General features: G+C 34.7%; 1 protein-coding gene across 3 annotated transcripts; it reads right to left on the bottom strand.

Annotated features, from left to right (window-relative positions):
- Positions 1 to 8897: 8897 nt before the first annotated feature.
- LOC115987636 (probable LRR receptor-like serine/threonine-protein kinase At3g47570) lies at positions 8898 to 17687 on the bottom strand. 3 transcript variants are annotated; one of them, XM_031111225.1, is made up of 4 exons: positions 14882 to 17687; positions 13888 to 14304; positions 12659 to 12704; positions 8898 to 9861 (listed from the first exon to the last, which is right to left on the bottom strand). In XM_031111225.1, the coding sequence occupies exons 1-3, from the start codon at positions 17535 to 17537 to the stop codon at positions 12691 to 12693; spliced, it is 3087 nt and encodes a 1028-aa protein (XP_030967085.1). In that variant the 5' UTR covers positions 17538 to 17687; the 3' UTR covers positions 8898 to 9861; positions 12659 to 12690. The 3 variants fall into 3 exon arrangements, with proteins under 3 accessions (XP_030967085.1, XP_030967086.1, XP_030967084.1); XM_031111226.1 differs by lacking the exon at positions 8898 to 9861 and having other exon boundaries at positions 12267 to 12704; positions 14882 to 17235; positions 17304 to 17491; XM_031111224.1 differs by lacking the exon at positions 8898 to 9861 and having other exon boundaries at positions 12267 to 12704.
- Between the last annotated feature and the right edge of the window lie 649 nt (positions 17688 to 18336).

The raw sequence follows: 18336 nt of genomic DNA, 5'->3' as shown, positions 1-18336 counted from the left end.
CTATATGTGCGGGTTTGGTTTCCCTAGCTAAACCCCTTTTCTTTTTTTTAGCCAGAGTCCCCCCCCCCCCGAGCTTTATTTTCTTCTCCTTTTATACTGATGTTCCATCCCCCTTTTTTGTGTCCACGTGTTGATTTTACTTTTGGGGTGCAGGCCTGTCCAGTCGACCCATACCTAGAATGGTTGGGAGTTGCTGGAAAGGCGCATGGGCATGGGCATGGGCCTGTCAGACGCCGAATTCCGTATTACTGTGTTGGCTGCTTTTTCCCTGACCCTGCCCGCTACACTCAGTTTGCTCCTTTCTTTGGGCATTTAATGAAGTGCCGAGGAGGAGGTCGTCCTCGGCAATGGCTCTCCTCGGCTTGGGCTGCGGACCTTAAGATAAACTGGGCCTGGGCCGGGGCTACACTTTCTTTAGCCCCACAATAGCCCCTCAAAAGCCTGATGCTCGACTTTTAGTTGGGGAGGAGGGTTTTGATAATGTTGGGCCTACATCATAGCCTGCTCTGATTCTGCACTTCATTAATATTTGCATTTTTCCATTTACATGGGGGAACGTGTCAAATTAAGAGGCATTCCTTCACCTACTCACGCGGGGTCCTTTGACACCCCTACGCTCGAGGTGCTCCTTCACGAGGATCTTCAGATCCTACGGTCACAAATGGCGTTGGAACTTGAGCCCACTATTCCTTGTCTGTAGCATTCTTTGGAACTCTGGTAAATTAAATATCTCCTCCTTTCCCTTTAAATAAGTAGGACAGTAGGTCACTCCTTTTACATACAAACCCATCAATCTTCTTCACAACCGTAACCCTTCAGCCATAATCACAGTCTCCATACTTAGCGCTCCCCACCCTTGGTGCAATATGCTTAAGGCACGTGTAGGGGTGAAGAAACTGCACCCTCCGCAGAGGCGCCGGATCCCTCCGAGGCTCAAGGTGATGTGGTCTGGACAGGGTAGACACAGACTCAAGGTGATCCTCCATTTTGGTAAGATGGGGATGATGTCTCCCCCTCTTTTAGCCAAAATCCGAAGCAGGTACTGGCCGCGTCAGATTCTTGACGCGTCAGAAGTAAGGTTTTCCGCCATCAGCGCCGTCTGCTTTATCGCAGACATGGTTATACGGAGGCCCCTCCACCTCCGGCTCTCTACACCGTTTCTTCAAATGGTGTTAGCCTGAGGTCAGGTTCCCTGCACCTTTTCTTCAACGGTGCAGGCCCCAAGTTAGGTTCTTTGGCTGCCTGAGTTATGGGCATGTAAAAGTGTCAAGGAATAGTTTCCTTAGCCAACATCTTGGAACAGCAGCCAACCCCTCCTCTGTGCTTCTTCCTCGGCTTTCTCTTTATTCTCTTGTATCTTTTCTTTTCGCTTACGTAGTTAGCTTTAGTATAAGCTTATTCCAGCTTTTCATTGTACACTGTACTGTTCCTTTGTCTTAATAAAAGATGAGTTTATTTCTTTCTAAATATTTTTCCTTTCGGCAACAGTTACTTTGTGAATGAATATTAAATATACGCTTGCCTTTGATGATACTTGGAGCAGAAAAATGCCTTAAAACAAACTCCTACTAGCTTAAACTTACGGACATTATCAAGTATAACAATGGTAATCCTCAATAAATTAAACTCTTGGAACTAACCGGGATAACGGCTGAGCGCTGCGCGATGCATGCTAGACCAATGTCCGAGAACAATAAACTCTAAATAATTCATCCGAGAGGGTAGCCGAGCAGTGAGGGACCTCAATTGTGTTTTTGGTAGCATATTGCTCTATATTGCATCAATCCCTTTGGTACTAAGGGTCCGAGGGTAGACTAGGGAATCCATTCAATGTAGGGATTAACCCAACTGTTAATGGGGAATTCTCCTCGGATAGATTCTAAGGCCCATGTAACGTAGTTTTTCTTTTAAGTACTTGGTTTCCCCATAGGCTTGAGTCCGAGGACCATGCAAGGCCTTGGTTCTGTCCAAAACTTGTACTTTTGCTTCTAAGTAGTTGGTTTCCCCAAAGGCTTGGGTCCGAGGACCATACAAGGTCTTGGTTCTGTCCAAAACTTGTACTTTTGCGTCTAAGTAGTTGGTTTCCCCAGAGGCTTGGGTCCGAAGACCATACAAGGTCTTGGTTCTGTCCAAAACTTGTACTTTTGCTTCTAAGTAGTTGGTTTCCCCAGAGGCTTGGGTCCGAGGACCATACAAGGCCTTGGTTCTGTCCAAAACTTGTACTTTTGCTTCTAAGTAGTTGGTTTCCCCAGAGGCTTGGTTCCGAGGACCATACAAGGCCTTAGTTCTGTCCAAAACTTGTACTTTTGCGTCTAAGTAGTTGGTTTCCCCAGAGGCTTGGGTCCGAGGACCATACAATCCAAAACTTGTACTTTTGCTTCTAAGTAGTTGGTTTCCCCAGAGGCTTGGGTCCGAGGACCATACAAGGCCTTGGTTCTGTCCAAAACTTGTACTTTTGCTTCTAAGTAGTTGGTTTCCCCAGAGGCTTGGGTCCGAGGACCATACAAGGCCTTGGTTCTGTCCAAAACTTGTACTTTTGCCTTTCTTGTCTATGGGGCCTTGGCTTTAAGGGAATGAAATCCTCGGCCGAGCCCCTTGAACCATCTACGTGACTGGCGCTATAAGTGTAGCCCCTAGTCAAGAGTCATAGTCCCTATCGAAGCTTTACGCTAGAGCATTGTAAGTGGCTGGTAGAAACGATACAGGTACTGTCTCATACCGTCATCTATGCCAAGACACAAACCTCCCCACAGACGGCGCCAATTGTAGGTGCCCAATTTGTTACGATCCCAAGACAGTATTGGGCTCGTACGAAAAGAGGCCCTCACAATATCATTTGTAGAGAGTGGGCTACAAAGGTATGGCCTTGGGCATAGATGATCTGCTTAGTAGTAGTTCCTTCGGGAAATACTGTATGTGCGGGTTTGGTTTCCCTAGCTAAACCCCTTTTCTTTTTTTTAGCCAGAGTTCCCCCCCCACCCAGAGCTTTATTTTCTTCTCCTTTTATACTGATGTTCCATCCCCCTTTTTTGTGTCCACGTGTTGATTTTACTTTTGGGGTGCAGGCCTGTCCAGTCGACCCATACCTAGAATGGTTGGGAGTTGCTGGAAAGGCGCATGGGCATAGGCATGGGCATGGGCCTGTCAGACGCCGAATTCCGTATTACTGTGTTGGCTGCTTTTTCCCTGACCCTGCCCGCTACACTCAGTTTGCTCCTTTCTTTGGGCATTTAATGAAGTGCCGAGGAGGAGGTCGTCCTCAGCAATGGCTCTCCTCGGCTTGGGCTGCGGACCTTAAGATAAACTGGGCCTGGGCCGGGGCTACACTTTCTTTGGCCCCACAAATACTATGTATGATTATTTTTTTAAATTTTTTAATAAGATAGAACATGTGGTGATTTTTATTGAGTATATATGATTGCTTTTTTTTTTTTTTTTTATTAAAAAATAATAATTTATAGTTCATTAATATTAGATTCTTGGTATTTTGCATTCATTAATTCACTTGGCACAAAGATTAAAAAACTTAAGAGAACACATGACACAAACTTAAGTGGATAATTATGGTGTTATTCCTACATAAATTTTAGACATATGGCATAAAATTGGATTCTAATTTCAAGTTCTAATATATATATATATATATATATATATAGATTATTAAAATGCAAACCCCTCTAACAAATAGGTTACTTTTGTAACATTCAAATGGTTGTGTCAATAATTAAGTATAACTAGCCATAATCCCACGTGATGCGTGGGAATATACAAAATTATGTAATAGAGTGTAATATATAAAAAAGTAACAACTATTTTAAGTTTTTTTTTTTTTTTTTTTACTAAAAGATTTCTACAAATATTTTTTTTAATCTTTTTATCTCTACAAAGTACAAATATATCATACTATTATATCTTGAATGTTTGATTAATATTTTTTTAAGGTGAACTATATTTTTCTAACTTCTGTTGTAATGTGTTATATTTGATATACAACTAAATTTTATAAGTTTCAAATTTATTATTCAAATTTCTCATCTCTTAAGGAATAATAAGATTATCATAATAATAAAAATTCATTACAAAATTATAATGTTATCTTAACCAAAATTAAAATAGAACAAAATGAATAAAAGATAAACTTTATAATAATTTATTACTAAAAAAATTGGTAGGCATATTTAAATTCATAGTCATGTAAATTATGTTTTGACATAAACTCAAATTTCTATTTCCGAAAAAACTAAGTATTAACCCAAATCAAAATTCAATCAAAGCTATAAAAGGGAGAGAGAAGACTATGAAATGGGAAATTAAAAAAAAAAAAAAAAAAAAAAACCTAAACACATATTTAAAAAAAGAAAAAAATGAACCTTAATCAAATTATAAGAAAAACAAAAATCCACGAGAGAGAGAGAGAGAGTACTCACTTTTTTTTTTTTTTTTTGGAGGAAAATATGAATTGAATGGGAGAAATGATATCGAATTTATACGAAATAAATTGGGGGAGAAGAAGAGTCAACGTATAAGAAAGAGAAAGTGATGAATGAAGTGTCACAATAAAGTAGAGAGTAGTGGAGAGACAAAGAGGTAAAGAGGGAGGGGAAAGGTTGAAGTGTAAATGTGGACTAATAGGTAAAAGGAAAGTTTTCTCTTTTTAGAATAAGTTTAGAAAGAGAAAATAAGAGATAGAAAATAAGTGGATGATGTGGCCGTTGATGTGGTTCAATAGGAGCATAGTAACAATAAATACCATGTTTCGGCTTTTAGATATTTATAGATATAGACTAACAACAATTTAACCCTATGTCATCAATAGAGACATTTACAGAGTAAAAAGATGTAAACCAATTTCTTGTGATGCCAACAATGGCAGAAATCAACAAATTTAAAAATAGAGTTCATTTCATTTTGGAAAACCCTTTTTGATTTTGACTAAGCTATTTAAAGAATATATATATATATATATATATATATAATCAAATGTTTGGGTATTATAGTTTATAGAAGTAAAGAAGAGTAAAGTATTCACATCAAATGTGCTAAAAAATTTAGCTTCTAGTATCTAAAAAATCTATTTATCAATTTTAATATCTCATTTTACAATATATCCAATATTAAATACTCTATTTCTTTACCACTTTTATATATATATATATATATATATATATATTTACCACTCAAATCTCTCTCTCTAACTTTCATTTTTTAAATAATTTTTTTTGTGTTTACCACTTGTAAGGATTAGGAAAACTTGCGGTATAGGCCCACTTAGAATAGTGGCTAGATCAGTTCAACTGCGGCCTAAAACAATGAATTTGTAAGAGAGGGAAACAAATAACAAGAGGGAGGCTCTGCCCAAGGATAAAAATAAGGAAGAAACAGAAAATATAAATAAATGGATGAGTTGGTTTTATTAATACAAGCTGGCCTGAGGAGGCCACAATTATACAAGAAGTATTATTATTCACTCTCTTCTCTTTGTATTCTTCTTGTTTCTTTTCTATATCTTGATACTTGTATCTGGATCCCCTCTCTCTACAAATCCTCTTTCTCTTATATATATCTTTTCCTCCCTTATATCTCAACCTTCCATCTTTACCTAACAAACCTCCTCTCCTGACACTTGTCTCTTTTTACATCTGAAGAAGGTAGTGGGTGGAGTTTGCTTAGCTGTGGCTCACACTGTTTAGGTAATTTTCTCATCAATGCAGTTGATAAAACTGTTACCCACCATTTAATGCGGAGGCAACAAGCTACTCCAAACTAGAAACTTCCTCTATGATCACTGATTCTCTCTCATTAGATCCCTCTTCCTACTAGGAATGCCTCAGAGTCCTTTTGACTCATCCCTTTAGCACATTTAATGGACTTATTCGGATACCAATTGTAGCATAACTAGCTTATCAAATTTCAAGTGGCATACCAATTTTAAGCTTTGCTAGAATAAAAAATATTCCTAAGAGGATGTGACTTTCTAATCGAAACCAATTTATAACATGTACCCAGGTAAGCATACTTTACCTGTGGCTTGAAGGCTTGAAGTCTTTGTATATTAGTTCCAAGAACTTTTCGTTGAATTGAATTAAGCTCAATAATAATACCACTCATGTTCATCCCTTTTCTTAAAAATTCCATAGAACAAGCAACTCCAATTTCAAGTATCAAAATCAAGCATTCTTGACTTTTTGGACTTCCATTTGGCTTTCATTGTGAGTTAGGTCATTCATCTTTGTCTCCCCCACTTCTCCTTTTCTAAGAAGGATAGGATCTACAATATCAATTATTCTTTCTGGCAAAGCTACTTTGACAAAGTCATAAAGGTTAAAGCTATCTTGGAAAATGTTATGAGTAGGCATTTTTCTCGTAAACATCTCTAGCAATAATATGTCGTAACTATATATGTCACCGTATATAGACACCTCATTTCCCACACCATATTTTGCCATTACACATAACATATATGTAAAGTGACCATAATTTTGTATCAGAAAAAGAAGGAAAAAGATATATAACCTAACAAGTATTAAATGAGGTTTTTGAGTGGCATGTAATTAGCCAAGTAATAAGAGAAATTTGATAAATAACATATCATATCTTCTAGCAACAATACATCCTTATTAAACCTGTCCTTAAGGTTTTAAAACACAACAAAAGCCAGCGAGAAAAGCAAAAAAAAGAAAAAAGAAAAAAGAAAAGGATAATGATATTCACCTGGTGGAGTATAACCAACTGTTCCTCTTACTTCAATGGAACTTGAATGGTTAATAGAAGAATCCTCGGTAGCATTTAAAAGCAATTTTGCCCAGCCAAAATCGCTTACATGTCCAATCATTTCATCATCAAGAAGAATATTGCTAGGCTTGAGATCGCAATGAACAATTGTTGTGTGGCAATTATGATGAAGATAATCCAATGCATTAACAACATCAACGGCAATATTCAATCTCTGATGAAAACTCAAACTCCTTGGTCCCTCAAGAGTCTCATTTGATCTTGATGTTGGATGCAACCATTCATCTAGGTTGCCATTTCTCATGAACTCGTATACCAAAGCATTAAAATCATGACCTTGATAATCAATACCAAAACATGATGTAAACACCTTTACAAGATTTTGATGTCTAGTGTTTTGTAGAGCCTCACACTTAGCTATGAAATTTTTGGAAGCTCCATGATAGTAAGGGTTGAGCACCTTGATAGCAACCGTGTTCACTTGTCCACCATGATCAAGAATTCCTTTATACACGGACCCAAAGCTACCCACATCGATTAAATTGGTAGAAGAAAATCCATTGGTTGCATTTAAGAGACTTTGGAAAGATAGCTCTAGAAGAAATTTTTTTGATAAGTCTCTTAAGGTATTTTCTTTTCTTTTCTTTCTTAAAGAGTAAAGAAATAGAAGTGACAAAACTAAAGCTACTCCAAGAAGCCCAAAAAATATAGAGATTATTAACTTCAAGGCAACGGTCAACTTAGGTTTTTTGTATTTGCAATTAGGACGCTGAAACTTAGGTATGCCCCCACAAATTGTACTGTTTCCCTTAACTGAAGTTGCACTTATATTCTTGAAAACTCTATCTGTTGGTACCTTACCCTCAAAATGGTTGTAAGATTGATTCAAAAATTTCAAGTAGACAAAGGCTTCCAAAAATTTTGGAATTTGTCCAGACAAATTATTTTCAGAAATATCTAGATATTGAAGACCTCTTAGTGATTCCAAAGATGGAGAAATGTTCCCTTGGAAGAGATTTCTTCCCATGAATAGATATTCCAACTTTATGTAGCTTCCAAGACTTGTTGGAATTTTCCCAGACAACATGTTTTCAGAGATATCCAATTCTTCTAGACTTATAAAACATCCCACTTCCATCGAAAGGACTCCAGTAAATTGGTTGGCAAACAAATTTACATAACTGGTGATAATGAGAGACCAATGACTTGTGGGGCTATTGAACCACTGAGATCGTTATTAGCAAGATCCAAAGAAAACAAATTTCGGTACTTGCTTAGACTTAGAGGGATATTGCCTTGAAGATTATTCTTGTATAAATACAAGTGTGTAAAGATAGTTAAATTCCCAAGAGATTTAGGAATGTCCCTAGAAAAATTATTTTGAGATAAGCTCAAATATTGTAATTTTTTAAGCTTTCCAATTTCGGAGGGGATATTTCCAGATAATTTGTTTTTGCCTATATCAAGTCTCTCCAAGTTGATCAAATTTCCTATTTCAGTAGGGATCTTTACAGATATTTAATTTTTATCTAGAAATAATCTGGTAAGAGTAGTTGATAAATTGCCAATGCACTTGGGCAACTCTCCCCAAAAGTTATTGGCATTTATAGCCAATATAAACAGATAGGTGGAATTTGTCAAAGAACAAAGAAAATTCAGGCCATTTGTCCCTCCATTTCCAAAATTGTTAAAGGTAATGACAAAAAATGACATTCTATTTAGTTTCTCCAAAGAAGGAATTTTTCCACTTAGTTTATTTGCATTCAAATCAAGAAAACCTAGATTTGAGGCATTCGATATTGACACAAGGATAGATCCAATGAATTGGTTTTGGTAAATGGAAAAAAAATAGATATTTGGTAGAGTGATACCTATGTCTGACGGAAGATGCCCTTGGATTTGGTTGCTGCCTATATGAAATTCTATTTTTGAAAACAAATTGAAGATGGAGGGAGGAATTGTACCAGACAACCTATTTGTTTGCACATTAAAATAAAAAAGCTTGGTTAACTTGCTAAAATAGTCCGGGATAGTTCCACCCAAGTTATTAGAAGTCAAAGAAAACACTTCTAGAAATGATAGATTTCCAAAAGAAGGTGGGATACTTCCTGTTAGATTATTGTAGTAAATAGCAAAAAACCAGAGCTTTGACAGGGTGCCAAGCGTTGCAGGGATTTTTCCAGTCAGAAAGTTGTAACCGACATTAAGGCCTTTGAGGTTGATGCAACCAAATGAATTGCTTAGAATTTTGCTGCTTAGTGTGTTGTTATGCAATCCTAAGTATTGCAATTTGTAGTCAGCCAATTTCTGGAGGGATTTCGAAAAGAAAGCTGTTGTTTTGCAATGTGAGATTCCTTAAAAAGCTTAAATTACCAACATACGGTGATATGGAGCCTACCAGTTTGAAAGATGGCAAGTTTATCGTGGTGAGCCTTTGATGTCGACAACCACAAATAACCCCTTGCCAATGGCAAAAGTGGATGCTATTATTCCAAGATGCCATAACCCTGAAAGGAACATGAGTGATCTTGTCTTTGAACTGAAGCAACGCCAACCGGTCCATCTGATTATTACCGCCAACCACAGACGTGACTGAGAAGCCACAGAACAAGAGAAGGATAAAGGCAAGCATGCAAGAAGAAGAAGATGGTGGAGCTGAACTCCAGTGGGAAAGCCCCATATCCAATACGGTATGTAGAAACAAAACAGAGAGGGTTTGATTTCGTTGCTTAGTGCTCATAAGGAAAAGCACATTTATATAAGAATTGGTGAAGATTGAAGCAGAACCAACTTTCTGCATGTAGTTCGGACCCAACCCCAAAAGACAAGAAGGTGAGGACGTTGGGGAATTGTAATCAACAAATGTAACCGTCCTTGGACCCGTTAATGAAAAATCTTCTTGATTGAATATGAAAAAATATTTAAATAATGTTAGTTGAAAATACTTGGTTGAAACATGGCCACTGTGCTGCCTTAAGTAGATGTAGACTGCGCCACATTATCTTCCATTTGACACTCATCTTCATGGACTCATACGGACTCCACCAATTTCAAATGCACCGGCACCATTTTATTATTGATGGAAGCCATTGCAAGTGAAGTTTATCAAATCAGAACAGGTTAAGTTTTCTGCGGCCAAAGACAAGAAGTCAGAATTGGTTGGCTTGCAGTTGTCAATGACGAGTGCGGAATTTTGACATTGGAAATTATTATTATTATTATTATTTTTTATTGTTTTGTGACTATTATTTTGTCCATCCCTAAAAGATATTTTTACTGCACTTTAGTTGCATGGACTTGCAATCTTTGCCATATTTTGCGAGCCTCCAATTTCACTGAAACATGAATACTCAATTTATGTTACTTGGGAATCTTTGAAAAAATTATACTTTACATCCTAAACTATGATCTTTGTTACACTGCACTTCGGCATCAAGTTTGCTGTTAATTTGGATGAAAAAATATGATACAACGTGAAAAGACCTAACTGCCCCTATTCTCAATGCTTTAATAATAAAATATAAATTACACTTTATCACCCTAAATTGTAGTCATGATTACACTTTTTACCATAAAATTTAAATTTCCATCTAAGTTAACAACAAATTTAATGTCAAGATACAAAGTGTACAAAAGGTTATAGTTTAGGATACAAAACGTGCATCCAGAAAGTTTAGAGTGCAAGTTGTAATATAGAGTATAATTTAGGGTGGCAAAATGTAATTTCTTCAAAAAAATTTCATGATTATGGTTTTAATTAGTAATTACCTGTAATATGATCAAGACATACATGCATACATCGTAGTGAGCATATGGGAGAGCAAAATAGGTAAAATTTCAAATTTACAAATTTGTTTTGTTTGTCAATGCAGTAATTAGTCCCCCCGTCGATTCAAAATCCACCTAACTTGTCCAATTGTCATCCTCAAAGAAAGATAGAAAATATATATATATATATATATTTTTTTTTTTTTACTAGGAAAATATGATTATTATTTCCTGTCAAAAGTGAAAAAAAATGATAAAAGAAGCTAATTATTAATATAGTAATTTATTACTTTCATGAAAATTTTGTGTATAAATAATATAATATAAGGCAATTACAAAATTATACATACACACATATATATATATATATATATATATATATGAATGTATATATATATAGAAATTTTATATTTTGATAATTTTATGAGTCTCTATAAACCAAAATATATATCAAATTCACATGTTTGTTCTTGAGTTTACCTGGTTACGAAAATTCTTTCACTTGAATCATAAGTGTAATTTTAATTTTTTAAATAAAGTCACAGAATGAAATATTCGTGTATAAACCAACCTTTAACAAATAAAGACAATATAATGAGTACATTATTTCTTTTACGGATTTTATCTTACGAAAATATTGCTTAATATTTATATGAATAGAATTTTTTTTTTTTTTTTTTTTTAAGGAAACTGTAATACTTAGAACACTATTTACATAAATAGTTAGTTTATAAATTAGAATACCATGTATTTTTGCTTAGAATTATTGGTTGTTCATTTATGATATAACATATAAGTACTACTTTTTCGATTTTTGATCAAAGAAATCCCAACCTCAACTCAGCCCATAAAGGTTATGGAGGGTGATTGCCTATATAGCACACCCAATGTCTTTTAATCGGAGTGGATCTTATATTGGGCCTGCTTTAACTATCCGCAATTATGGCTGTGGACTCAGCCCACAAATGTAAAAAGTGAAACATCTCGAGAACGAACCTACTAAAAAATGTAGCAAATTACTTTTATCTAATTCAATCAGTTTTATTAAAAAGAAAAGGTTGATCAGTTTTAAGATTAATTATTGTCTGAGAGTAGTGTGATATAGATCTCACTTACTGAAACTTTTTTTTTTTTTTTTTACACACACACAAGAGAGAAAGAGAAGGGTTCTAACATAAAGACACTCCACAACTCTATTCAAAAGCCATGGTAACTTTTAATTGACACTTGCTGAAACTTGAAATACAACAAATTAGGCCCCTTTTAATTAATTTATTTATTTCGGTGGGGGTGGGGGAGGAAGAATAAATTTAGCTATACTAGCTAGCATAGCACACTATTCAAAGGCCTTGCAAGTTGCAACATCACAATGGTACAGACGTACAGTGGGTTGAAATGATAAAGGAAATGTTAACCGATCTTATTTATTAATTAAATATTTTTAAAAACTTTTTATGAAAAATGAAAAAAATAATTAATTTTTCTTTTTTACATTTTTTTTATATTTCCTATGAAAACGGTATTAAAACTTTCTTAAAATAGTTTTTAACAAATGATCATGTTGCCCTTAAAGCAATTGTTAATAAACTATTTATATATAAAATAAAAAAATGTATACAATTTTAAAAAAAATTGAAAAAGCTGTCAAAATATATATATATATATATATATATTTTAATAAAAAATTTCTTAAAATAGTTTATTAGGACATTTGTTAACATTTTCCTTTAACAAATACTTTAAGAGCAATAAGACCCAAATGATAATGGAAGAGTTAAAAACAACATGATTTTCCACTCTGAAGAGATGAATGTTCTTTTGTTTTTGGGTCAACTCCAAGACTTGGTAACTTGGTAGCCCAATGTGTGGCCCAGTAGGCTCGATTTACGGGTCAACCCCCATCTTTGCTCCTCCCCAATCTGTTTGTTGGACCCTGATCAACAATGATGGTCCCAACTCCAATACCCTCCTTTTTTTTTCTTTTTTTTTTTTCTTAGCTCTCTTCTAAATAAATTTCATCATTCAAAATATATATTGTGCATGGCATTGGCTACAAAATTATTAATACAGGAGGGAAAAGGAAAGAAAAAAAAAATACAAAAACAAAAGCAAAAAATATAAATAAATACATGATAGCTATGGCTATGGGGAAGCTTACCTTATCATGACGAAGTCCTTTATCATAAGTCATCATTCTTGTGCACCTGTGGTGATGGATAATTTCAATATATTAGAATAATAATTCCAATACATTACATTGAATGAGACATTTCTTAGAATATTTTAAAAAAACATTATTATTAACTTGAGGACAAAGTTTTCCTTCAAACCTTGTAAAACAAATCTCCTCCAAACCATTATGCGGGGAATTCATGTGTATTAAATCACTTGAGTCACTAAATTATTTAAACCAGTCACATAATAATTATTAATCTAGTCATGCGAGTAAAAGCACATGTTGATGATCATATGAACTATCACATAGTGAATTAGAAGATTTTCTCCAAATCGATTTCATGTTAATGACTTAATGCGTAAATTAAGCTTTCATTTATGTTTTACTAGTAAGAAAATTCACGATGCAAGACTGCCCATTAGTATGATTAACAAATCCCAACCCATTTATCATTTGCAGAATTAGTTACCATATAATTAGATTTTATTTAAATTTTTTTTATGTGGGATAGAATTCTACTGTAACTTTTTTTTTTTTTTTAGAGATAATTACAACATACTGCTAATCTCGCAGTTCAAACCCTTTCCCTCCTAGACCTCCAAGCACTTTGTGCATGGGAAGATACCAATTCAGCTACAAGGCATTTGATGAATTCTACTGTCACTTAATTTAAGTATATGTGAATGAAATTTTCTCTAAAAGACTTAAACCTTGATTTTTGTCTTAAACTTATGGAGGGACCATCACTTTTGTAACCTTCAAATGTTTGTGTCAAGCAATTAAGTATAACTAGCAATAATTTAACTTTATGTCATCAATAGAGACATTTGTCAAGAGTAATAAGATGTGAGCCAATTTCTTTTGAACTCAACAACTTCAGAAATCAACAAGTTAAAAATAGGCTTCATTTCACTTTGAAAAAAGCTTTTTAATTTTGAATAAGCTATTTAAAAAAAATATAAAAAAATCAAGTGTTTGGGTTTTATAGAAGAGTGATGGACTTATTCGGATACCAAATATAGCATAATGAGCTTATCAAATTTCAAGTGGCACCAATCTTTTCAGCTTTGCCAGAATAAAAAATATCCCTAAGAGGATGGGACTTTCTAATCGCAATTTAAACTTTTGGAGTGGTTTTATCAAATTAGATCAGGTGGTGTTGGAGGATATGCTACCAATTTATAACATCTACCATGGCAAGCATAATATACCTGTGACTCGAAGGCTTTGTTTGCGTATATGAGTTCCAAGAAGTTTTCGTCGAATTGAATTAAGCTCAGTAATGACAGCACTCATGTTCATTCTTTCTCTTGAAAATTCCACAGAACAAGCAACCCCAATTCCAAGTATCAAAATCAGGCATTCTTGACTTTTTGGAATTCCATTGGGACCTTCATTGCGAGTAATGTCATTCATCCTTATTTCCCCCACTTCTCTTTTTTGAAGAAGAATAGGATCTACAATGTCAAGTATTCTTTCAGGCAAAGCTGCTTTAACAAAGTCATGAAGATTTAAGCTCTCTTGAAATATTTTATCAGTAGGCCTTTTCCCTGTGAAAATCTCCAACAATAATATGCCGAAACTATAGACATCACCATACATTGACACCTCATTTCCCATACCATACTCTGCAATTACACATAACATATGTGTAAATGTGAACATAGTTTTGTATTAGAAAAAGAAGAAAAACGATACATAACCTAATAGGTATTAAAGAAGCTTTGTTAGTGGCATGTAATATGAAAGGAAATAAAAAAGATAAGCCAATAATTTTTTTATATGTTCTACCGAGGGTCTGTTTGAATACAACTTATTTTTGCTGAAACTGAAAACTGAAAATTGAAAACACTGTAGCAAAATAATTTTTAAATGTGTGAATAGTACCGTGGAACCCATTTTTAATATTTTTTTTGAATAAAGTAGTTGTGGGTCCCATGAACAGTGCATAAACAGTGCTGCTACAATGTGTGAACAGTGATAATTGTCCACTAAAGCAAAACGCGTGAAAAAAAAAAAAAAAAAAAAAAAAAAAAAAAAAAAAAAAAACAAAAAACACAAAACGCAAACGTAGGAATAATTCCTATCCAAACACTCACCTATAGTACATCCATTTTAAACTTGCACTTTTAGGTTTTAAAATAAAATAAAAGAATAAGGAAAAAGAAAAAACAATTAAATTTAATAAAGGATAATGATATTCACCTGGAGGAGTATAACCAACAGTTCCTCTTACTCCAACGGAGCTTGAATGGTTAATAGGAGAATCTTGGGTTGCATCAAAAAGCAATCTTGCCAAGCCAAAGTCACCTACATGTCCAATCATTTCATCATCAAGAAGAACATTGCTAGGCTTAAGGTCGCAGTGAATGACTGGTGTTTGGCAATGGTGATGAAGATAATCCAATGCATTAGCAACATCAATGGAAATATTCAACCTCTGAAGAAGACTCAAACTCCTTGGTTCCTCAAGCATCTCATTTATTCTTGAAGTTGGATGCAACCATTCATCTAGGTTGCCATTTGCCATGAACTCGTATACCAAAGCTTTAAAATCATTACCTTGATAGTCAATACTAGAACATGATGTAAGCACCTTTACAAGATTTCGATGCCTAATGTTTCGTAGAGCCTTACACTCAGCTACGAAACTTTTGGTAGCTCCATGATGCAAAAGGTTGAGCACCTTGATAGCAACTATATGTTTACCTTGATCAAGAACTCCTTTGTACACAGACCCAAAGCTACCCAAACCAATTAGATTGGTAGAAGAGAACTCATTGGTTGCATTTAGAATACTTTGGTAAGATATATTTAGAAACAAATCTCTTGAATCACTTGATGTGTTTTCTTTTCTTTTATTTCTTAAAGAATAAAGAAGTAGAAGTGAAAGAATCAAAGTTACTCCAAGAAGCCCAGAAGATATAAAGATTATTAACTTCAAGGTAAGGGTCAACTTCCTCCTCTTGGATTTCTCAAATTTGCATTTAGGAAGTTGAAACTTAGGTATGCCCCCACAAAGCTTCTCATTTCCCTTTATTGCAATTGCACTCATGTTCTTGAAAACTCCATTCATTGGCACCTCACCCTCAAAATGGTTGTAAGATAAATTCAAAAGTTGTAAGAAGACAAAGTGCTCTAAAAATTTTGGAATTTGGCCAGACAAATTGTTGTTAGAAAGATCTACGAATTCAAGACCTCGTAATGATTCCAAAGATTGAGGAACGATCCCTTGGAAGAGGTTTCTTCTAATGGCTATAAATTCTAGCTTTACACAGCTGCCAAGGCTTGCTGGAATTTTACCAAACAACATGTTTTCAGAAATATCCACTTGTTCTAGATTGTTAAATTTTCCAATTTCCGTGGGAAGGACACCAATAAATTGGTTGGCAGACAAATCTAAGGTCATTAGTGAGGATGAGAGACCAATGACTTGTGAGGATATCGAACCAATGAGATTGTTTTTAGCAAGATTTAAAATAAACAAATTTCGGCACTTGCTTAGACTTAGAGGGATGTTGCCTTCAAGATTATTTTGGAATAAATACAAGTTTGTCAAAATAGTTAAATTTCCAAGAGAGGATGGAATGTAACCATAGAGATTGTTAGTATTTAAGTCCAAAAATTGTAACTTCTGAAGCTTTCCGATTTCTGAGGGAATATTACCTGATAAGTTGTTGTTCCACATATCAAGTCTCTCCAAATTGATCAAATTTCCTATTTCCGTGGAAATCTTTCCAGATAATTTGTTATTGTCTAGATATAATCTAGTAAGAGTAGTTGACAAATTGCCAATGCACTTAGGCACCTCCCCCCCAAAGTTATTGAATCCTATAGCCAAGAAAGTCAAATAGGTGGAATTTGTCAAAGAACAAAGAAAATTCAAGTCGTTTTTCCTTCCATTTCCAAGATTGTTTAAATCAATTAAAAACCGTGAAATTCTATTTAGCTTTTCCAAAGATGGAACTTTTCCACTAAGTTTATTCCAACTCAATTCAAGTTCCTCTAGATTTGAGGCATTAGATATCGAAATAGGGATAGACCCAACAAATTGGTTGTTGGCAATAATAAACTCTCTGATATTTTGTAGGGTGATACCTATGTCAGATGGAAGATATCCTTGGATTTGGTTGTCTGCTACATCAAATACCATTAGTGAAGAAAGATTGAATATTGAGGGAGGAATTGTACCAGACAACCCATTTGCAGCCATACAAAAATACTCAAGTTTGGTCAGTTGACCAAAAAAAGTAGGGGTAATCCCGTGCAAGTTATTATCAGAAGTTACAAAGGCATATAGAGATGTCAAGTTTGCAAAAGAAGGTGGGATACCTCCTATCATATTATTTCTACTTATAAAAAAGGATTGGAGCTTTGACAAGGTGCCAAGCTTTGCAGGAATTTCTCCAGTCAGAAGGTTATGATCGACACTAAGTTCTTCAAGGTTGGTACAACCAGATAAATTGCTTGGAATTTTGCCACTAAGTGTGTTATATCCCAAATATATGCATTGTAATCTGTGTAAATGGCCAATTTGTGGAGGGATTTCAGAATGAAAGCTGTTGTTAAAGAGAGTTAGATTCCTCAAAAAACTTAGATTTCCAATATGTGGAGATATGGAGCCTACCAGTTTTGAAGATTGCAGGTCCAGTTTGGTGACCCTCTGATGTCGGCGACCACAAGTAACCCCTTGCCATCGGCAAAAGTGGATGCTGTCATTCCAAGATGTCATGACCCCAAAAGGGTCCAAAGCGATCTTGGATTTGAACTCCAGCAACGCCAACCGGTCAGTCTCATTATTCCTACCAACCACGGAAGTGACAAACAAGCCACACCACAAGAGAAGGATAAAAGCATGCATGGAAAAAGAAGAGGATGAAGGAGCTGTACTCAACTGGATGTTGGTTTATCAAAACACGGTAGAGGGTTTGATTTAGCGCTTACAGGAAACACACATTTATGACAAGGTGAAGAGTAAAGAAGAAAGACCAACCCAGGACTTCTATTTTTATTTTATTTCTTTTAAGTAAGAAAAAGACTACAAGGCACCGGTGGCCCATTATTGATGTTAGGACTGTGACCGTTTGGATTCCACTTAATCACGCGTTCACGTTTTTTGTTTTTTTTTTTAATTTTTTTTTCTTGTATGTAAACAGTAATTTCACATGAGTTTACTGTACAGGGACAAAAATCACTATTTATACACTGTTCATTATTGTTTACATACTAAAAAATATTAAAATAGGTCTTACGGTACTATTCACACATTTAAAAATTATTTTATTACAATACTTTCAGTTTTCAGTTTTCAATTTCAGCAATAATAAGTTCAATCCAAACGTGCTGCGTTTGCGATTTAACGCGTTTTCTTTCTTTTTTTTTTCTTTTTTTTTCTTTTTTTTCAGCCGCAACTGTTGACCCGGTGTTTTGTGAACCGTACACTTATGCACTATTTACGGATCCCACAAACTCTATTTTTTATCAATTTTTTCATTAAAAATGGGTCTCATGGTACTATTTACACATTTAAAAATTATTTTGCTACAATGTTTTCAGTTTTCAGTTTTAACAAATTAAGTTCTATCCAAACAGACTCAGGAAAGTTGCAGGACTACTTTGAATTGTAAAAAAATATATATATATACATATACACACTTGCA

Source organism: Quercus lobata, chromosome 4, assembly GCF_001633185.2.
Source record: "Quercus lobata isolate SW786 chromosome 4, ValleyOak3.0 Primary Assembly, whole genome shotgun sequence".
NCBI lineage: Eukaryota > Viridiplantae > Streptophyta > Magnoliopsida > Fagales > Fagaceae > Quercus > Quercus lobata.
Note: the sequence above shows the minus strand (reverse complement) of the source record. Positions and strands in the feature narration are given on the sequence as shown.

Coding starts and splice junctions, on each gene's coding strand:
- LOC115987636 (XM_031111225.1), bottom strand. CDS start 17,537: ATGCATGCTTTTATCCTTCTCTTGTGGTGTGGCTTGTTTGTCACTTCC. Junction 14,305..14,881: donor TGTTGGTTATACTCCTCCAG/GTGAATATCATT, acceptor GTGTAATTGCAG/AGTATGGTATGGGAAATGAG.